Source organism: Syngnathus floridae, chromosome 14 (genome assembly GCF_059516105.1).
Source record: "Syngnathus floridae isolate MCC-2025c chromosome 14, RoL_Sflo_1.0, whole genome shotgun sequence".
In the NCBI taxonomy this organism is placed as follows: domain Eukaryota; kingdom Metazoa; phylum Chordata; class Actinopteri; order Syngnathiformes; family Syngnathidae; genus Syngnathus; species Syngnathus floridae.
In genome coordinates, this window is record NC_142426.1 from 9,872,878 (window position 1) to 9,895,592 (window position 22,715).

The 22,715-nt window shown below is 39.2% G+C and overlaps 2 protein-coding genes and 1 long non-coding RNA gene across 3 annotated transcripts in view; 2 read left to right on the forward strand and 1 right to left on the reverse strand.

The window, feature by feature from the left end:
- Positions 1-6,383, forward strand: part of lrrc24 (leucine rich repeat containing 24) — a 63,554-nt gene extending 57,171 nt beyond the window's left edge. The window contains exons 5-8 of the mRNA XM_088397417.1: positions 1,861-2,035; positions 2,999-3,277; positions 3,391-3,559; positions 4,310-6,383. Of these exons, the coding sequence (XP_088253543.1) occupies positions 1,861-2,035; positions 2,999-3,277; positions 3,391-3,559; positions 4,310-5,544 (1,858 nt within the window). The 3' untranslated portion in view covers positions 5,545-6,383. The remainder of the gene's footprint in view (positions 1-1,860; positions 2,036-2,998; positions 3,278-3,390; positions 3,560-4,309) is intronic.
- A 2,580-nt stretch (positions 6,384-8,963) lies between these two features.
- Positions 8,964-9,762, reverse strand: LOC148387653 (uncharacterized). Its single transcript, XR_015862494.1, has 2 exons — positions 9,607-9,762; positions 8,964-9,243 (listed from the first exon to the last, which is right to left on the reverse strand). It is a non-coding gene; the product is annotated as an uncharacterized LOC148387653 (long non-coding RNA).
- A 2,302-nt stretch (positions 9,763-12,064) lies between these two features.
- On the forward strand, positions 12,065-22,667 carry tgm1l1 (transglutaminase 1 like 1). Its single transcript, XM_088395724.1, has 14 exons — positions 12,065-12,220; positions 15,125-15,411; positions 15,524-15,715; positions 17,002-17,253; positions 18,030-18,148; positions 18,635-18,742; positions 18,827-19,004; positions 19,538-19,676; positions 19,955-20,147; positions 20,253-20,406; positions 20,538-20,822; positions 20,970-21,130; positions 21,209-21,345; positions 21,426-22,667. Exons 2-14 carry the CDS (start codon positions 15,126-15,128, stop codon positions 21,568-21,570), a joined length of 2,349 nt encoding a protein of 782 aa, XP_088251850.1. The 5' UTR covers positions 12,065-12,220; position 15,125; the 3' UTR covers positions 21,571-22,667.
- Positions 22,668-22,715: the final 48 nt, after the last annotated feature.

Below are 22,715 nucleotides of genomic sequence, written 5' to 3' on the forward strand. Positions count from 1 at the left end.
TTGACTTTTGTTATCTATTTCTTTTCTGAGAACATAAAGAGTGAAAAAACTAGCGGAATTAAATCCAAAAGCTCTGCCTGGCAGGATGTCGTCGGCATTGATGTCTAGCCATGCATTCATACAATTTCTATTCCACATGTCCTCATTAGGGGCATGGATAACTGAAGGCTGTCCCAGCTGACTAGTGAGAGGCGGTGTGCACTCACAATTTAGTTTCTAAAACGTGCATACTCCACAAAGTGAAATTCAATGGAGATTCAAATGTTTTTCTCCTGACAACGTGGTAGCTGTATTTACCTCTCTGTGTGATGTTTTGCTCCTAATAACTTCTATCGGGCAGAATACATCCTTTTCCGTGTCTATTCTCAGCCTGGGGCGAAAGTTTCTTTGCTCTCTGATCGCCCTGTGACATTTTCATTGTGAATCAAAGCAATTAAAATCGCTCTTTCTCTCTCAGAGCAAAATGTTGAAAAAATTAAATGGCAGTCCAAGGCCATATTTAAAATTCAATTTTTGTCCTTTGTCTTTCCAACAATTACGATACGTTCTTTTCATATGCCAAGAGCTCTTGGCTGCTTTTGTTCTTTAGTGTCTCTGATGGCTGAACTATTGATATTAGACCACAATGGAGTACTCAATCCAGGCTATCCTCATAAATGGTCTCTAAATATAACATGACATATTAGCATACAGTTCATTGCTCATTCTCTTAATAGTGCAGTGTTGTCAGACTGAAATATGGGCTACAATATTGCATTGCTCCTCTGGATTATTACCCAACTACAAATAAGACATGCTTAATGTCATTTTAATGAGTATGAATATGATGAGTCTTGAGGCTCTACTTTTGTGGACAGTGTGAAGCAAGGTCTTTGTAGGCACAAACTAAACTAAGCTGTGGTATTTTTGTGGACCTGTGCAAGTGGGCACACTCAAAAAAAGGGCATTTTGTGCTGTTGTGGGCGTGAGCACAGCCAACTTGATTCGCTGCCAATCAAAGCAGCTCTTGTCATTTTCTATAAACGGAGCATGCAGGAGGCACCGTGATTGTCCTTGACATAGATATATATATATATATTGTGAAAAATTAATATGTTTATTTGTATGTCTTAATGCTACCGTAAAAAATTGCATGCACTAAAGAGACGAAGAGAGGTCTTTGCAAAGTTTTTCATCTCACCTTTAATAAGGTCACTATCATAGCTTTTGGCCTTTTCTTAGACATGTGGAACAGCTCTCCCAATCTAGTTATTTATTCGTCCTCTTTGGCCATTTTATGCACATCCCCCGACCACAAAAGTGGTGGCTCCTTTCGGCTTTTCCCTGAAGGGGGTCGCCACAGCGAAACACCCGTTTTTGTCCAGATAATTCGCATGAGAAGTGTTTGGCACAGTTTTTACGCCGGAACCCTCTGCATTCACCCGGACTTGGGACCGGCACAGGGGAGACACTGACATGGGTGCATATGGTTCCCTGACCAGTAATCGAACCCAAGCCATCCTAACCACTGGAAAATCAGGGACCCCGACCACAACAGTACATGCATAAATAGACAATCTATTAAAGATGACATACAAAAGCGTCAAAATTGCTCATTATACTGCCTGGTGAATTGCACTGAATTTAAAGTGGTGAATCCAATGGTTTGCAAACTGTATTTAAGATGTACAAGGGTAAATTGGTTCAGACGCTTTCACAGGTTTTCATTAAAGTGTGCACTCAAGTCGCATGTCATCAGTGTGCAGGCAATATTTATGCAGATGTGTTCATGTTTGTCTCGCTGCATTTGAATAAAGTCGTTTTTACAGAAGAAATATCAAGCCAATTTATGCTTCTCTTTTCTCAATGTTAGTTCCTCAGTTGTTCATCCACCATGGTCGTCTTGCGGCTGTCCACACACATCCTGATCATCCTGGCTTCAGTTTCACAACCTTCTCTGGGATGTCCCTCCGGTTGCCGCTGCTACAGCCTGACGGTGGAGTGTGGCTCTTTTGGAATCAAAGAAATCCCACAGGGCATCCCCTCTTTCACTGAGGTCAGTTGGACAAGTTCAGTCTACAGTGAACCTCTATTAACATGCCAGTGATTTCCCATCTGTTGATATCTCTGTGATTCATTTGAATGTATTTGAGTTAAACGATTGTGGTCGATCATTTTACCGTGACCATCTTCGACATAAGCCTGAGAGAGAGGCAATCGGCAGAGAAAGTGACCCTCTGCTCATCTGTCAACAAGATGTTTAATATCAGCCCGTGTTCACATTAATGGGTTCAGGCCCCCAGCATGAAGGCAGCTCATTAATATTGCTAAAACCATGTCTGAAATAATTCCTTCCATTAACCTTTGTGTCAAAGTCTTTCTTGTTGTAGTCTACCCGAATCGCACTGAGCCGAGAGTGTTTGCGCACGTAGCGAATGTTGGTATTTTGTCAAGGTTGAAAACGGTTGCAATTTCTGAACATGTTCAAAATTTCTTTGCGACAAGATAATCTGTTGATGACTGTCAAAACTGTTGATGAATGTCTGCTGAGCGTTTTCGAGACCATTTGCAATCTTGAACAAACACTGATAAAAATCAATGTTCAGGCCGTGCGCAAACTAAGTGTCCATGCTTGGGCAAAATAGCTGACACCTGATTTTGCTGTTGAAAATTAGCTATTAGTAATGAGCAATTTAAAATAATTAATAACTTTTCAAGATTGAATGCTGTTTGTTGACGATCACATCAAACCAGAAAGGACTTTTCACATATTTCTTAGATTCATGTAGAATAAAGTTTGCATATATAAACAAAAGATTTCAAATACCGTAAATTTCGGACTATAAGCCACGACTTTTTTCGCAAATTTTGAACCCGGAATCACGGGTTTTAGCTGGTGCGTCTTATAGTCCGGTGTGGCAGAGTAACTTAGATTTCTTTGACAATTTAATAATGCGTCTGGGTCTTTCTCTCTATTTATTAATTGTAATTAATTTAATTTCCCCTATCTACCCCACAGACATTGTTCCTCCAGGACAATGCTATTGTGCATATTCGTCTTCAGGATCTGACCCAACTGGGCAGGCTCCATTACCTGTACCTCCAAAATAACAGCATTTCAGCTCTGGAGCCGGGAGCATTTCTCAGTCAGGGTCAGTTGCTTGAGCTCGCTCTCAATGGAAACCTCATCCATCTCATTACCCCTGAGATGTTCCAAGGTCTGGAGCATGTTCGGATCCTCTACCTTGCAGACAACCAGATCACTCGAGTCCAGGACAACACCTTCAGGGGTTTGCTGGTGAGTTTGTGAGGACATGATGTTCCATTTTTCGTTGCCTGAGAAGATTTGTTGACGGTTGTTGTTTTTGTTTCTTCTATTCACATTTGTCATTTTCTGCACTGTCCTTGTAGCGCCTACAGGAACTCCACCTGCAGAAAAACAGCATAGAGCTACTGGCAGACAAAGCTCTGTCTGGGTTGTCGTCCCTGGCTCTACTGGATCTCAGCCAAAATCACCTCCATACCTTGGGAGCCTCAACACTCCAGCCACTTGTCAGCTTGCAAGTGCTACGAGTCACAGGTTTGGAGAAACAGCGCATTGTTAGTCATGAAATTACCCATCACAAATAATTTTCGAAAGCATCTGCAAAATTAACATTACTGCTTCATATTGTTTCTGTTGCGCTTCACACTCGTGAGATTTTGTATCATCAAAATCTGATTTACATAATCCATGAAAGGAGGAATAGTCAGAGGCAACTGGGGTGATTTAGATATGCCAAAAAACAATTGCCAGTTTGGAAACAATGGCCACCCTGCAATGAGTTTATTACGGGTGCCGCCATTGCTGCAGTTTAATCCAAAGCACAAAGCATTTCTTCATAATAACATGACGTAATACTAAGATAAAACAATGTTCTCCTTGACAGTCTAAACTTGCCCCTGTCAACATTTATCCTAAAGGCATCTGTTATTTGCATAGTCTCCCTAGCGGAAGCTTTGTTTATCCCTTCTTATCACCTCTTAGATTTTCCCTTGGAAAAACAATTAATCTGTTTCAGCCTCAAACTGTTACTGTTATAAAAACTTGGCAGCATTTTCATACTTTTGTGTAATACGAAGGTGAGTAATTTCTGGTTTTTCTAAAGTGTTTTTCTGTGGTCCATATAGAAAAGTAACTCCTTGGTAAAAATAAATGATTATCAGGTTCAAAGGTGCCTTCATATGATCTTTGAAGAACGGAATAAACAGATTTACATTTCAGTTAGATGGCGTAAGGGGTTACGATGAAATTTCATTTAGTCACAGCTTGTCCGTTTTCATTCTGTAGAAAACCCATGGCGCTGTGATTGTGCTCTCGGCTGGCTAAGGACATGGATCAGTGAGGACGGACAGCGGCTGTTAAGCACAGCCGAGCAGCGTCGATTAATGTGCTCGGAGCCACCTCGCCTTTCCCACCTCAGCCTGGGGGAGGTAGCTCCAAACAGCCTAGTATGCATTCCCCCTGTCGTACAACTTGAACCGAGTCATCTAACTGTAAGACTCGGGGAGAGCCTCAGAGTCTCATGTCAAGCTTCAGGATATCCCCAGCCTCAGGTAACTTGGAAGAAATCTTCCAACGGCAAGGCCCAGTTGTCCCCGCGAGGTTTGGTCCAAGAGCTGGGGCCCAATGGTGAACTATTCCGACCTGGCGTTGGAGGAGTGGTGACGGCGCTGCCCAGCAGCGGAGGGATGAAGACTGGAGGACTCAAAGGGCTTGTGCGTGGGACCGAGGAGGGCGGTGAGAGGGACAGCTTCGACCCAGATATGGGCAGCGGCATGCTCTTCCTCAGCAATGTGACCGTAGCACATGCTGGTCGCTATGAGTGCGAGGCATGGAATCCTGGTGGTGTGGCAAGGGTTACATTTCACTTAGCGGTCAATATGTCTTCATCTTCATATCCGTCCCAATTCTGGCCTCAATTGAACACACACGCATCGGTTTCATCCTCATCAAATTCCTTCTACCAACCAAAGGTTGTGGATGTTAGCCAGGAGCCACTTTATGAGCAAGACAGCATGGACTTTAGTGCTCTTGGCCCGGCCACACAGACGGCCATCGCTGTTGGCATCTCCTTACTAGCACTTACTGCTATTCTTCTCTTGGTTATGATCTATACCCGTCATCAGCAATATCATAAAGAAGAAGTGGGATCCTACTGTACCAGCAAAGAAGAGAGCATTATCTATGTAAATGATTACTCTGATGGACCAACCACTTTTGCACAGCTGGAGGAGTACAGTGATGACCATGGCCATGAGATGTACGTGCTAAACCGTGCAAAGCCAGTTGGGTCCGCCTCAGTGAGGTGTCCCATGATGGGAGAGTATGTCCAACAAAAGAGCATGAAAGAAGCTCTGCTGGATCATCAAGTGATTCAGACCCTATCCAGATCAGGAGGAATGGAGGTTAGGAGGAATCCAGGCGATGGTGGCGAGGGGCCATTAAGCACAGATCCAGAGGAGGTCTTCCTCAGTCAGAGTCTACTTTTTGGATCGCAGCTTGCTTATGAAATCCACTGTTAAGTGGACAAAATAATGTGTTGATTTATCAAACCCACTAAATGAGACCAATTTGCAATGATATGTACAGTGATGGAAAACATCAAATCATGCAGAGTTTTAGGGAAAAGCAAAAATAGAATATTACATATCTGATATATACTGAACCGTATATTCTGGAGCCTACCCCATTTGACTTCAGGCGGTACACCCTGAACTGGTTGGCAACCAATCCCAGGCCACACACTGACAAACAAGCATTCCCAATCACACCTAAGGACAATTTAGAATGTCCAATTAACCTATCACGCATGTCTATGAAATGTGGGAGGAAACCGGAATACTCGAAAGAGACTCGCAGGCACAGGAAAAACACGCAAGCTCCACACGGGAAATCCGGAGCTGGAATCCAATCCCGCACCTCTGAACTGTATTAACCACTGCTCCACTGCGCCACCCACATCGTAGTTATGTGAAAATGGATGGGTCAAACTATTACAAATTCCGACATTCGATAACTGAATTGACCCTTTAAAAAGATCAACATGGAGAAACATATATGACATATTTAACTATATTCACAGAATGGACTGAGAAACTGTGAAACAACTGCATTGCTCAAACATTGTGTTGTCAGTATGTTTTGTGTAAATATAATAGCAGAAATTAAAACTTAGTTTTTTGTGGTCCTTGTTGTAAATGTCATTTGACCAATTAATGTCTTTTTTTATTCAAGTTGTACAAACACATTTTCATCGTGTATAATTGAAAGTGATGGAAATAACTACATTGGCATTCATTTGTATCAACCAATTTATCGTAGTGTGAACAGGTCACAGTGCTCTGCAATTTCTAAATATTAAAATAACTTTTAAAGAATATTGTGGGTTGCTGTCTTTGTCTTTTCTCCTGCCTCACTATTTCTGGGATTGCTCTTGTACTGTCTTATATATATATATATATATATATATATATATATATATATATATATATATATATATATATATATATATATATATATATATATATATATATATATAAAATACAATATAAGCACCGACTCTCCTTATGAACTATAATAATCGTGCCTCTTTAAAGTGACTTGAAAATAATAGTGTGTAGAATTATTTAATATGCCTTATACTTAAATACCCAGACTTGTGTTTTGAATCTATTAAGCAAAATGTTGCTTGCACAGTTAATAAGATTGAAGAGTCCAAGTGAAATCTCACTTTGTGGCAAATCCCTGATGGTTGAACCGCAGAAAGATTTTGACTGACATTTCAATTCTGCTGTCTTTTTTCAAAGGGCACTGCTTGCAGGGATTGTATAAATTTGACAACACATCAGCAGGCACTGGAAGTGACACTGACTACAGAGAGACTGGAAAAAAAAATATGAATAAATAAATACTAGAAGCCCAGCAACACCATTGCTCAGACTTTACGACAGTATACGGTAAACAAGTGAGCACTGAAAGTATATCCTCGAATACTAGCGTGCAGGATATACTTTCTCCGTGTAATTTGATGTCAATTTATGTCCACCAAAGCCCTGGTTGTCATGGATGCAATGGATTTATATGATCCAGATAAACAGACTGGCCTTGGTCCTGTCTCTTTCATTGTGGCTCAATGGGAAAGAAAAATGAAATAATCCTGCAGTAATCAAAACAGATTTATACCTTGTTTTTTTTCCATGCAGCGCTTCCATTCAGAAGATAATATTGCTCTGTTTTGTCACCGTCACATTTGAGGTGTGTACATATGGTCTGCAGCCACAACGTCTGAGGCTCAGAGTACCTGAAGGTGGCTATTGTTGATTAGAGAGCTCCATAATTGATTTAACAGCCAGGAAATTATGCGTGAAAAGCACTAATTAGAACCGTTACATGAAATCATGCAGAGCAGCAGCCCCAAGCGGCTTGGCTGTGGAGCGATGTTGGTTTTAACTTTGTCTATCAGTAAGCAAGTTGTACGAATTAGGCCATCATATATCTGTTCACTTACATCACTACTCAGCCATGTTATGAAATTCAACCAGGAATTAAAAAAGAAATCCAATATGTGAATTCCAAATATATTGCTGTGGGGGATGATGATGCAAATTAAACACATTTCCTGCTTTTTCACTTTTAATTGGGATGTTGCATCATTCAAACTAAAGTATTATGAATCGGAATCACAAAGCTTGATCATTTAGTGCAATTAGGAAGCAAGGGAAAGATTCTAATTTTTGTTTCATGTTTTTTTGCTGATTCCGTTTGTCATCTGTGATTTTTGAATGATGTGACTTGAATGATATTATGGATTCAATACTTGATCCATTTTGTCCCACACTTTAAAACAGCTTCATCCAGAGTCTCTCAAGGTAACACAGAGGTTCTTATGCATGCTTTTATCTTATGTCGTTTAGAATATTGCAATACCCTGCTCTCTGATCTTCTAAAAATAAAAAACAGAGTGAACAACTACTCTAGCACTCAGCACCTCTTGTGCTGACAAATGAGTGGGAGTACATTATACTCATTTTAAGATCACTGCATTGGCACCCCGCATCCTTCAGAATCAGTTAAAGGGTTCTTTCATAGTATTCCATCGTATCTATCTGATACGCTTTTATCGTATTAACCCTCATGGGCCCTGAAATCCTCTGGCACCGGCTTTTTAATTGCTCCCAAAGCTAGGAAAAAAAAAAAAAATTGTGGAGATACGGCATTCAGCCATTCTGGCCAGAGGGCATTTGGACCACAGAGACTGCTGATATTTTGCGGGAGGCTCTAGACTCACCTATTTAATTTAGATTCTAACTCATTTATTTATTATTGATATTTCATCTTTTCACTTAATTATTCATTCAATCCTCTTTGGAATTGTTATTCCTCATGTTATGCCTTCTTTTAAGAGGATGCGATTTGCAAGAATTCAACATGTGTAGTGCAGTTTTCAATTAAAATGAAATACATATCAATTATATATTCAGAAAATCAATCATCACAACACAGTATACTATTTTCTCTCTCCATTAGGAGTGATATATATTTCAGGAGACTGAGTTGCTCATCTTGTAGAGCACATGTAATCTTTTGCTCAGGGCAACGAAGAGGAACGAACTACCAGTACTCGGCAGGTGTTATGAGAAAAAAAAATGTCTGCATCTTTAACCCTTTAGGACCTGAATCATAGGTGCTGCTATAAAAAAAAATATTGTTTTGAGATGAGATTTCAATAATAACGAAACCTCATATCGTATTAGAAAGCCGCCATTATGGTGAATTGACAGCACAACAATTGAACTTGAATTGAGGTTCATTCATCAATTGGCATTTTTCAAACAATAACAGCTTCAGCCAGTGGCTTGATGGCCATCGGGAATTTTGGGAGATCTCGGTTGCCACAAAGTCAGAATAAGGCACTATTATCTAGGAAATCCAAAACCCATCATCAAGTCATTTCTTTATTTCATTTTATATATTTTCAGCAGCTTGTTCTTTACATGCATTGTGACAAATACTGTGTCTTGCTTTTAGAAGTGCTGTGAGTAACATTTGTTACTGCAATTATTTTGCTTCTTCTGGCTTGATTTTTTTTTTTTTATGTTGTGGAGTTGAACACCAGTACTTCACATGGCTGGCATACTGAGGCTCATAATGACATGGGATAATGAGGTCATTGCCTTCCAAGACTGTAACCTCGTCCTGGGTTATCAGACCACAAAGAAGTCCTGGTGGACAAACCAAATGTGTTTTAGTGTTGCTCTAACTTTTATCGGGAAACCTGTATCCACGAGAAAACATTGCATGATTAGGGGTGAAGAAAAGGGAAGGGCTCTGATTATTGCACAGTTTCACTTTCTATTTGGCTAAAATGATACTGGTGATCCTTTGGGATTATGAACTGGATTATGCCTAGTAACTATAGCTGTTGAACAGACAAAACAGACTTTGAACACTTGAACATTTCTGTTTGCAAATATTACACAATAGCAAACAAAAGATTTGTCTTCTAATGATTTATTGCTCACCACCGTTTTTTTTTTTGTAGGAAAAAAAGAAACAAATAACAGTTAAAAACAATTAGAGCGTACCTGGGATCCAAGGCAACAGGGTAAGCGCAAAACATATGACTTGCTTCATGTTTTAATTTGTAATGTTTCTCAATCCCAATTCCTCTCCAAATCTGTTTTCTAGACTACAGGTTCCGCTATGAAAATCTCGCTCTGGTCACGTGACCACAAGTTGGATTCAGATGTTGCATGTCTTAACCACTTACATGCCAAACAGATGATAAAATAAGCTATTTCATGCATCGTTTTTAACATGGTTAAATTCTAAATGTTATGTTATGCACACTAGGAATCATTTGTTGTGGTTATTTGCAAGATTCAAGATGGTTCACATCAGTGCAGTGAGCCATTCCAAAAACTATTTTTTTTATTATGTGAAGCTGTTCTAAATATATGCTTTGTATGTGGTTTCAAATATGCTGAAATATGTTTAGAGTTTATATATGGGTACATTTAAGTTGATGAATAGGAACAAAAAACAAAAGTAAATAAGGAACACCCCGACGGGCACTGATTGACATCATCATTATACTTCCTGTGAAAAATGACATATCCCTGGATACAGTCTGTGTTTTGGTATGGGATTGAGTCAGTGGTGATAAGACGATGACACTTTTCAAATAAGAACAAGCAATGTGAGAATTTCCATTCTGTTTACAAATGGCACTGCTGAGTTGCTACACGCTCGTGATGAAACAAAAAAACAGATGTCTTTGTTTTCTTTTGGTGAAATACTATTCTTAAAAATCCTTGAAAATCCTAAAAAAATAAAATCCTAGTACTGAATGCTCTTCTAGTTTTTCATGAGAACATATTTCCTTGAATCCCTCAGGAGCAGACAGGAAGATAAAAGAATATGCTCATGCATTTGTCTGTTTGTTTTAATCTCCATAGCAACTATCCGCATGAATCAGCCACACACTGAAAACTGAACACTGCAAACAGTTACGATTTGTAAAGTTAAATGCACACAGGCACGTTTCCTCACACCAGTGAAATCACACACACTTGATGTCACTCTGTTATGAATCAAGTGAATCATCACCCACAGCAAGTTAACATTCATCTGCCAGTAATGGGAGTGACGGATTCAAAAGTATGTGACCTCTTCACAGCAAGCTACCATGATGTTGCAACCACAGAGATTTTTTTTCCCTTTATTTCTTTTTGAAGCGGAAGCACAAAGAAACTGAAATTCAATTTGGTGTGTTCAAAGGAGTGTGGTTATTTTTTGATGAGTGCCAATACACAGTGATAACTTAACACCAAGGACAGTCTGATTTACCCAGCGTTTATTTCTATGGATTTTATTTGAATTACTTCACGACATGGTTTCCCCAACAGTGCCAGCCAGAACTTTTGTTCCCCTCTGTTACCCTCAGATGCTCAGGGAGCTCAATTCACCATTTTTATGTTTCTGCTCACGTACTCTGCTCGCCAGAAGCTGTGAATGTTGACCCTGCCATTCATCACACCGCTGTTTGTTCTGCTGGATCTGTAAAACTCTACAGGCTCTGTGTTTTTTTTTTTTTTTTTTTTAATATTGTAACAAGGCTTCAATTTCATTAGAGAAATGCTGACTTGTTATCATGAGAAAATGCATAATAGAATTAATCCCATTATGAAGCGCTTCTGTTTTTTAATTTAAATTGTTTGGTATATAGCATGTTGAGTGGCAAATGTGTTTTTGAGTGATATGTATTGAATAAACTTGACTAGTACATGTTTTGGGGGGGGATCCTTATGCTTACATAATAGTTAAGATGTGTTTTTTTTAGTTGTAGCAGTTTTTCTGTTCAACTTTCAAATTGCTTAGTGTTTTATTTCTAAAGACAAACATTTTATAGGTGGGGGATGTTAATTTTACTTACGTCCTCTGTAATCCTATCAACTATACTAATGAATAAAAGTCTGTTTTATTGCTCCCCGCAATATATCAAAAGAAAATGATTCACTTATGCATGACCTTTGACGTCATTATCAATGATGCAATACCACACATATAGTAGCTGTTTGACAATGCCTTTTTTTAAACAATGCATTGGTAAGCAGCATTTTTTCTTAAATGGATAATTTTTTCAATTTTAAAAAACTCACCTTAACCTTGTGGAACCTCTGATCAGCAAATGTTATTTTATTTCTCCAACGAGGGGAAGTGAGAATGTGAAAGGGAAGATTAATCCTGTTTTACAGTTATATGGCACACACACACACAGTTGGGGAATTCCTCGAGAATCCTGCCAAGATTTTCTTTTGGTTAATGATATTTTTACTTAAGGCCTCAATTTTAGTATTTTTATATTCAATGTTAATGACACACCTTCTCTCTCTCACTCAAATTACATGCTGTTTTACACAGACCACGTCCCGTTTTACACAATACACACCCAAATAGCGCTGAGTGCTGAAAAAAGACATCTTGGGAGGAGTGGGAGAAACTTTAGTCGCACATTGTGGGCCACTGGGGCGGAGTGTGTGTTAGAGTGGGTGTGTGAACACTTAAAGCCCCATGCAGTACATTCCTGGACTGTCATATTCGGTTGTCTGAGCAAGTGATAGTAGAGAGAAAAGTTTCCAAAAGGTTCTTGAGAGGAAAAGAAGCAGACTCTTCACCACTAATCCATACATAGACAAAGTAAGACTTTCTTTTTTCCTTCACTGATCTTGTTCATGGCTAGATGAGAATTGTAAATAACGGTTTCCTTTCCCACAAAAGAAAGGGAGGCCTTTTGACCTTTAGTTTACAGCGGGGTTCCTTTGAGAAATGGCACTGAAAGAAATTGACAGTTTTACAACTTTTGCACAAGGTTCAGGCAAATTGCAGCAGTCATCCTGTTGTAGATTTAAAAGAAAATAGAGTGAAGATTTTGTGAGCACAAGCAAAATTAGCTCTCCTCAGTTGTGACAAACAAGAAGCCTTCATATTCTGCAAAAATCAGATGACATTTTTGGTGTTAGGTACGCTTTGTCAGATGATTTTAGTTAAGTTTCATCTTTGGGCTAGCGGACTTGTTGTATGATGGCTACCAGGCTGCACATGACATCTGTTTTGCTTGATTATGCACGATTCATAACTTCATGTTGTGACTCTCCTTGTAGCATTATATTTATTTTTATGTCTGTCAGATGAACAAAAAGAACAAAACACGAACAAGCCCTGTGTGTAGATGATGCTGTTTCGGGACAACAAAACAGAACCTGAGTTTTAGGCGCTTATCTCAGGAGCCAGTTGGCGTTCCAGTTGTGGTGCCATGCCAACATAAACTCGCTGAGAAAAGGAGATGGAGTGGGAGTATGCAGGCAGCATAAAGGAACATGTGACTTCCATTATAGTGATCGGCAGGAAAAAAAGATGTGGAAATTAATTTCAAGCTAGTTAATCGGATTTTATGCTTCAGGGATCAGGGTAGATGGTTCTAAATCTAAATCCATCATTTGGGGCCTCACAGGTTTTATACCATTATACGTTTAATGTAACACCTATTACATGCACTTGAGCAATGCATGAAATTCCTCCAAATTACTCACACGGACAGCTGACGACTTGTAAAATACACTTGTCACTGCTTGTGTCATCCCTCCACGAATGTATAAATACTGATAAACATTTTTATCAGTACTTATATATATATATATGATTTCAAGTACCGTATTTTCCGCACTATAAGGCAATTTTGCAATTGCTTATAATTATCATTAGGTTGTTAGGGTCGTGGGCGTACTGGAGTCTATCCCAGCAGACTCCAATCAGTAGGCGGGGAACACCCTGAACTGGTTGCTAGCCAATCACAGAGCACACATAAACAAACTGCATTGTTATATTTAGCCAAAAATAGCTGACAAGCAAGGAAGGCTGCAAGGTCATAGGTGATTGCAGTAGTAATGGATAGAGGGCAAATTGAAATATTGTTCATGCAGTTGACAAACCCTATTGTCTCCATCACAATGATTTTTGATGTGTATTCCAAATATTTACTGGATTTGGAAACAGAGGGGTGAACTCAGGAAGTCACTGTTAAAAATTAGATTACACACACGTCCGCACACATGCACGCACACAGAATGTGAGGGAGAGCAGCCACACACCAAGCAGCAAAACTTTTTAAACTTGAACACGTCTTTAAGGGTGGCTGTGACTTCAGAAACGACAACCTACGTTATGCTCAGCTGTTCTGTGCCCTTTTAACTGAATTACATCACTTCACCATAATTGACTTTCCTCCAAACTGAAGTCACATGTTAATATTTAACAAATAACAGCACATTAACTCATTGTGAACTTTCTCTCAGGTCACCCAAAAGTGTAAAAAAATAGTTTTATTTTTCTCCATTCCTTCCTTAATAGTGTTTGTACAATTATAGCACTACTCAAAGCACTGAACATTTTGTGATATTTTATGCACAGTACTTTTATTTATTTTTTTTATCAAGTTTTAATGACTGTTCTGAATTTTCTTCCCAAAATCAAAAGAATTTCAGCGTTAAAATAAATGTTTATGATTTTCAAGGGATGTTTGAGGTACCGTACATAATATGATGTAAACTGGAAATGTACGTTTCCTTTAATATTGCCCAGTTGAAATTAAGATAAAGCTTGTGAAGACTGCAAAGTGACACACTGACTACACAGTGACAGTTTTGTTTTTTTAAATAGGATTCAGATTGTTGCCTTGCAACAGTGATCGTTGTAAACTATGGTAGCTTTAATGGTAGATTTTAAAGTTTGAATCGCAGAAGAACTACAAAGATGTGCAGTCACTTGTTTAGTGAAAATTCAATCGTAGTAAAAACTAGAATAATGATGGCATAAAGCAACCACTCAATTGTTTACATAAAAGGTGTTAGCCTCTACGGGTGCTTTAACATTTTTACTAATCTTGGATTTTTTTGCTGTGTACCATGGTTAATATAACTTTCAGAATTAGGCGAAGGAACATTAAGAAGTGAGAAAACACATAAAAGGAAATGACATCTTTCCCTTCAGCTTTTGTTTTAGGAAACACTGTGGTGCTTCTTTTTTTCCTACTTTGAAATTTCTCACCCCGATTTAAAGCTGAGAACAAAAGGCAAAGCTTAAATGGCCAAATTCTACTTTGTCTCTTGGTTCTCCACACAGTGCTGGGAATGTGACATTGTGATAAATGCCCATATGATGTGTACATGAATGCAACGTTTGTGGACGCAAAGGAGATGTTGATTTGTGATGAAAAAAATAAAGGAAAGGAAAGAGGGCCTATTCACATGTTAATTTGAGAGTATAACGTCAACTTCAACACAATGGCACAAAGCTATAATTGAGTTGTTTTTCCTCTCTGGCACTGAAAATGTGAAGTATGATTTTCTAATTCAAAATGATGTGCTATTTAGTTGTTTCTAATTTATTAAACATACATATTGATTTTGTTTCATTCACAATGGGGTAGCCTGCAATATTTATGATCTCACATTCCATTTCTTTTGTTCTATAGGTTCTAATAGCTAGTCAGTGACTTAATATTTCTGTCTTGACTGAAATAAATGAATGTCATGTCCTTTGAAGGATGCCAGGTGAGAGGCTGACAGTAAGAAGCACATCTGATATGGGGCGCTTTCCGGGTGCAGCCCCACCCACCAAGGTGGAGTTGTCTATTCACAAGGAAGGGGAAAAAAAAACAGAGGACAGTGCTTGTCGCCGCTGGTTTCGGAAAATGTGCCCATGCTGCTGTAAATGCCAGAATATCACCACCTATGATGTCACGGATAAAGTAGAACTGGTCAACCCTCCCACGCCGATTCCAGGACTTGATGGACCAAAGCCAGAAAATGGAGACTCCAACGAAATGGAAGGTAATGTCCATTAACTTTTGAGGTCAGCGAAGGTTGATTAATTTTTGAGGTCAGTGAAAATTGTAATAATGTACTCAAACATTTCATTTCTTTTTCCACCCTTCTTTCACAGTTATGAAGTTGTCTGTGTGCTCTGTGGATCTGCTGAGCTCCAGAACAGGAAAAAACAGACAAGAGCATCACACCGATCTGTACAACTCAGAAAAGCTGATCATCCGCAGAGGACAGATGTTCCAAATAGAACTAGAGCTCAACAGGCCCTTTCGTGCTGACACTGACAAGCTGCATCTAGAACTGAGAATAGGTATGTATGAGACAACAACAACAAAAATTAAATGTGTATGGTGGTCATAAAGGGTCAAACGTTACTTGGAAGCTATGTGGTATTGTACGATTAAAATCCTCATTTTAATCCAATTTTATTCTTAGCGCTTCTGAAGCTATGAGTTGGAGCTTCACAAAATTAAGAGGGATTAATCATGACCATGATAAAGATATGGAAAATCTAACAGTCACATTTTAATATGTGATTTCATGTCAAGCCTACTAAAGCAAAGGGGAGGCAGTGTGCTGAGACTGTTTTTGAAATAGATAGCCATGACGACACTCTTTGGAATGGTGACCATTGCATCACAACAGAAACATTTGAAAATTCACACCCATCCCATCTATGTAATCTTAAACAAATCCTCATTTGCACAGCTTTCAATGCCTTGGCAAAGTATTTTGTCATTTTATAGATTCCTAACCCATTATCTGGTTCAAACAGAAGTCAAGATTTTCAGTCAAAGATGAAGCAATAAGAATAAAGCGGACTTTTTTGAAATTGATTTTTTTCTCAGTAATGTTCTGGGATGGGCGAGGAAGGGAGGTGAGGTCTTGTCAGGAATCAGATAGAGAACAATGGATTCTTGATAAGCTCGATCCTCACGTAACCAAATCCAGCAGAATCCAGTCCAACCGAGTACCACTAAGTAAACAGTTTGGATGAAAGCAAGGGAGTTAGTTTCTTGGACAGCTACTGTTTTCTCACTTCAGTTTCAATATTAGCTGGCAGAAAATGTAATAATGCCACGTAGGGTAATTCTAATTTTGGACAGTAATGAAAAGGGATAGGTTTTATTTTTAAGTCTTGCGTACCGAAGGTGAAGGTTCAGTGAAATGTAATACTTTTCACACATCAATCCAATATAATTCTTGCTAAACAGATACTATGTTGTTGTGAAAATATTATATTTTGGTAATTTGTGGAAAGCCAGAAACTGCATGCATTTTTGTAAATGAACTTTCAGTTCAGATAAATATCTTGGATTAAAATCATGAGTTGAACTTGTCTCCAAAACTGCACAACCACCGGGTAAATTCTACTTCAAATGCATTATTTTTGTAATTCATTTAGCACTACTGCTATTTGTTACCATTGGAAACAGCCGCCATTTCCAATCTTGCTGAGGAAGAAATAAATAAAATATAGTAGGATAGATTAGCATTTTTTTTCCATGCATAATTGGTGAAAATCTGAAAAACTGCGGCACATTTTGTAGGAATTTGTCTAATCTGTTTTAACCTGATATATGATCTTTTTTGTAGGTCCACTACCACTTGTGTCCAAAGGGACCCACATCATCATCCCATTGGTTGATACCTTGGATAATAAACAGTGGGGCGCTAAGATTGAAGAGCAAAATAACAACAAGTTTACGTTGTCTGTCAGCTCTACTGCCAATGCTGTGATTGGTCTTTATGGTCTGACAGTCACAACCAGCACCCTGAAAAATGAAAACCCAAATATTTACACCTCCAGCAAGAACATCATCATGCTCTTCAACCCCTGGTGTGCAGGTAAGATGGTGAAAGTCTTGTCTGCCCATCATACAAGTGCACAGTTTGGTGCTAACTTGTCCTCTCCCCTACTAAACTTTATTTTCTCCTTAAGCCTCCTCCGCATAGTTTTGCCACATCTGCTGACTTGAACTTCTCACAAACTTTCACCTCAGAGCCCTGCCCTCATCTTCATCCTCTCTGTCTCTGTTCTGACTTACATTTTAAAAATACAGTTCTCCTGCCAGAAGTCAAGAGTTTTACTCCACCCCACAACCTCTTCAACCCCTCCTTCCCCAATCACACAACTTCCCCTCTTTCTCTTAGCTGTCCCTCATGACTAGAAGCCTCTTCCTTCCACTTTTTTTTTTGTTTTGGTCATGCTTGTCTATCTTTGTCACATTATGTTTCCCACCCATTGTAGCAACAATGAGAGATACAAGAGATGGGATAAAAACACCCAACTCTGCCCCTTGCAGAATTGGGGCCCATGTTTGGGAACCATTTCCTGGCTCTATTGAAACCCTAATTTTTCGTGAAAAAAAATCACATTCTTGAGGGATGTTGTAACTTAAGAGGTGAATAGACCAGGCTTGCAGGGCCTCTTTCACTGAAAGGAAGCAAGCAAACATTTTTAAATCTTAAACTGAAACTAATGTGAATGAGAAACAACATCAACTATACTACTACCACTACTACAGTAATGATAATAATAATAATAATAATAATAATAATAATAATAATAATAATAATCTCAAGGAAATATTTCAGGTGTTTTAAATGGTAGTCTTTTTCAGAGGACCCAGTATTCCTGGATAATGAAGAGGAGAGGAAGGAGTATGTGTTGAATGACACTGGAAGAATTTATTATGGAACTGAGAAGCAAATTGGAGCTCGCACATGGAACTTTGGTCAGGTAGGAACTTTCTGGACAACACAACACCCTGATCACTGCAGTATTTTCCTCTTTCTGTATTTCAAAATGTCCAAATGCTTTGAAAATACAAATATTCTGTCTGTTTTGTACCATCTTACTTTTGTTTTGTCATTGGCCCACAATTTGTTTGTTGGTTTGTTTGTTATTTTTGAAATCCTAAAAATGAAACTATACCTTCTATTATTATATATATAGAGCAGGTTAGCTTATTGGTTCAAATGAATTATCTTCAGCATGCTCTACAGAACAATTTTTGGGTTTGTAAAGAATTCGTAAAGACACAGCACTGCGTTTTCCAAGGCAATGTTACACAATTGCAGATTTAAAAACAGACATTGATTGTGCTTTTCACTCTGGCATTATCAATACTGTCATCTGTGTTAAAGATGGCATAATTCTGTTGGCTTTTTTTTTTTTTAAATTAAAAAAAATGACAAAACGATTCTCTATGTCTCTTGACTGCAGTTTCATGAGGGAATCTTGGAAGCATGTCTATTTGTTCTGGAGAAGAGTGACATGCCACCATCTGGTCGAGGGGATCCTGTTAATGTTGTCAGGGTCATATCAGCCATGGTAAGTGACTTTACTCATAAACATACTTTTATACAGAAAATTTCATAAAAATTGTTTTGTTTGGGGTATATGAATTTTTTGTAGATAAATGCACAAGACGATTATGGAGTTCTAATTGGAAATTGGTCTGGGAACTACTCTGATGGAGTGTCTCCTGCCGCGTGGAGCAGCAGTGTGGAGATTCTGAAAAAATACCACTCTTCCAATGGAATCCCTGTGTCATATGGACAATGTTGGGTCTTCTCTGGAGTCACAACATCAGGTGAGTGGGTGAGCAAATAAGGGAGGAAAGTGTGAAGACATATTTCATGATGACAGGATTGACCTTAGCGGTGCCAGATTTTCTGTCTTCCAAGTTGGGTTACAAAGATGCAATTCTCTTTTGCTGTAGATTTTGGTCACAGTCCAGAAACATTTCCATGTGAAGTCAACTTTAAAAATTTCCACAATCACAGTGTTCTTTCTCTCTGCCAGGCCTTGTTAGGCTGCACCATGTGCATGTGCATGCACATGATAGCCAGCTGACCCAAGCACAGATAGCCATAACTCATTTACACCCCCAAATGTTTACACTGACATTCCTGTCATACCTTCTACTTTGGTCCCTCATACAGCAACATGAGTCACTTTCATTCCACCAGCATAGTAAAGTGTAGTACTATCATGCAAATGTCATCTTGGTAGAAATATTTTTGTGTACAGAATAATGGACTCATAATTAAATATGAAATCAGCCTTTCAGTTCTCTAACAACTAAATCACAGTTGTTGTTTTTTTTGTCATCTATGTATGCAGTACTTCGTTGTCTTGGCATACCTGCTCGCAGTGTGACCAACTTCCAGTCTGCTCATGACACCGATGTGTCCCTCACAACAGATGTATATTTTGATGAGAATATGGACCCAATCGACTACCTCAATCGTGATTCTGTCTGGTAAGTTATGGAAAGAGGTATGTGACATGACCTGGGACATCAAAATAGTCCGCTATATTTAGATATTCTGAGAAATAGTCACCTTGAACTTGAGGCAAGCCCGTGGATTAGAGTTCATGAAAATTTTCAGCTCTCAATAGAAGCAGTCCGTCACACAATGGTGCTCGACATTCCTCGTCCAACTGTGCGAGTCTAGGAAAATAATAAAAATTCAATTGCAATGTTTAAAACAGTCACCCTGTGATTAACAGTTGATCAGAATCAACCCCTGTGTTTAGGAATTTCCATGTATGGAATGATTGCTGGATGGCCAGACCAGACTTGCCCCATGGTCATGGGGGCTGGCAAGCTGTTGACTCCACACCCCAGGAGACAAGTCAGGGTACCTTCCGCTGTGGCCCCGCCTCTGTCACCGCCATCCGTTCTGGCCAGGTCTACCTCAAACATGACACACCTTTTGTCTTTGCAGAGGTGGGCTAGTCTTCATTATGTTCAAACTTTCCATATTCATCATCATCTCTATAAAAGGCAAGTCAACCCTGTTCACTGATGGTTGGAATGTTACTCCTTTATTAGGTCAACAGTGACAAGATCTTCTGGCAAAGGAATCTCGATGGTACATTCAGCCAGATCCGGAGTGAGAAGAAGGTTGTTGGCCACTGTATCAGCACAAAAGCAGTTGGATCTGATGAGCGACATGACATCACTCATTTGTATAAACATCAGGAAGGTACGGGTTTTCTATTCGTGCTATGCTCATAGTGGTGTTCTGTGGTGACTACTACATGTCACCATTAAATTTGATTGTGCAAGATCAATATCAAGCGATAATCTCCTCCCATTCTCTTCCCAATTTTCCAGGTTCAGAGGAGGAGCGTATTGCCGTAGAGACCGCGAGTCGTTTTGGCAGCAAGCCATTCGTCTACTCCTCACCCATGGCAGAGGACGTCAGCATTGAAGTCAAAATGGAGGGAGAGGGGCCCAGGATGGGGACTGACGCTCATCTGAGCATCGTGGTGAAGAATCTGAGCTCTGAGCCTCGTAAAACTACGCTGCACAGTCACGTGGCTGTCATGTACTACACTGGTGTTGTGAAGGGCACCATCAAGAAAGAGCAGTTGCCAGTGGAGCTTTTGCCCAACGAAGGTCAGTTGTTTTAGAAGATGACTGGTTGTTCATTTCTCAGCAGTGGTAACTTCATGGGCAGTAAAGAATGCTGAAGGATGCATGACTGCGGCTTCAAGGGTTAGATAATGTGAGAATGTTCTAAGTCGTTCCTCTGTCTATACACAGAAAAAAAGATTGAGTGGATTTTGCCTTATCAACAATACCAGAACCAACTGGTGGATCAGGCAGCACTGATGCTGACATTGTCCGGAAGAGTCAATGAAACCAAGCAAGTGTTAGCCAATCAGACCACCTTCAGGCTCCTTACACCTGATCTCATCGTCACAGTGAGTTTTTCTTAACTTTAGTATCAAATCAGATATGTTTGCATCGATTCATATAAATTCTGAATTTATCATCGGCAGCCTTTGGGGAAAGCTGTGGTTGGTAAGGAAATGGCAGCCAAGATCACATTCACTAACCCGCTGCCGAGAAACCTGATGGGCGTGGTCTTTAGAGTGGAAGGACTGGGCCTGCAGAAAGGCCACGAAGTGTTTGTAGGGTAGGACTCCTTATCTCGTGCAAACTGTACTCCCTGATATTATTTTACTTGATGATTAACTTCTCATTCTTCTATCTCAGTGACGTCGGTGGTCATTCCACCGTGACATTGACAGAACACTTCATCCCGACTCAACCCGGGCCCAGGAAACTGGTGGCATCTCTGGACTGCAAACAACTGACACAAGTGCACGGAGTGGCTGACATCGTTGTTCTTGAACAGTGAGAAGCAGCCGGCACCATCACATTTTGTCATATTCGTCACTGACACCTATAAAATATGAAGTCAATATGAAGCTTAAAATATCTAGTTCTCTGCAGCAACAGCATTTAGCAGAAATATATTTTGCCTTAAAAACACCACACAGTGTTAATTAAGTGTTGACAGCACAGAGCACGAGGATTTTTGTTATGAAGGTTCATAATTTTTCAAATAGTTTTTGAAGCACTGAAAAAAAACCTCACTGAACAAACATTTTTATTTCACAATTCTTTTATACCGAATCTTTTAGTTTTAGTATGTGAAAAGTGTTATTGAACAAAGTGGAATTCACAATGGCTTTAATGAATGTAGCATGGAAGGTTTGGATGCATTGTGATTTCCCAGTTTTTTAATTTTCATTAATTATCTCAGTACAGGAAAGGCCTCAGTGGCAGTTTACTCTTGTGCTTTTTTTCTAAAAGACACCTGTGCAATGCTACAAGATAATGTTCAAAAGGGAAAAATGCAGAAGTCTCATTCCCATGAATATTAGACTGTACTGTTCCATCCATCATATCTTTGCCGTTTTCACTATTATAGGCTATTTATGGTCATGTGCACACAAACAATGAAGTAAGCTCACTACTGTATCACGGTGATAAGTGGACTCATCAGGTAGCCCTATGAGAATGGTAAACACTGACCTACATTTAATTTTTTTATTATTACAGTATATTTAACCTCACAGAAATCACTATAAAATGTGAAGGAAACTGATTCAGTATCAATTTACTGTTTATTTTTTGTATCGCCTAAGATGATGATAAAACTATACCCAAACACGAAAAACGCTAAATTGAATTCTTTCCCTCTCCATACAGCAAAGTTTTCAGATAAGATCATCCATCACTATGTGTACACAATGTTCACATGTTCTGTTGAGAACATTGAACATTGTGTAAGCAATATTCAATGTTCTCCAGATATTGCACTTCAACCTGTATTAAATTAATAGACAGCAGAAATTTGTTACATCTCAATCTGTAAAGTATTTAATTACGGTTGTTGTTATACAAGTATGCATAGTCCATATAAAGCGACGTGATTATTTTCCTCCCCGAGTCACCGGTCCTTTCATTCTTACAAAAAGGAAACATGCCACTGTCACC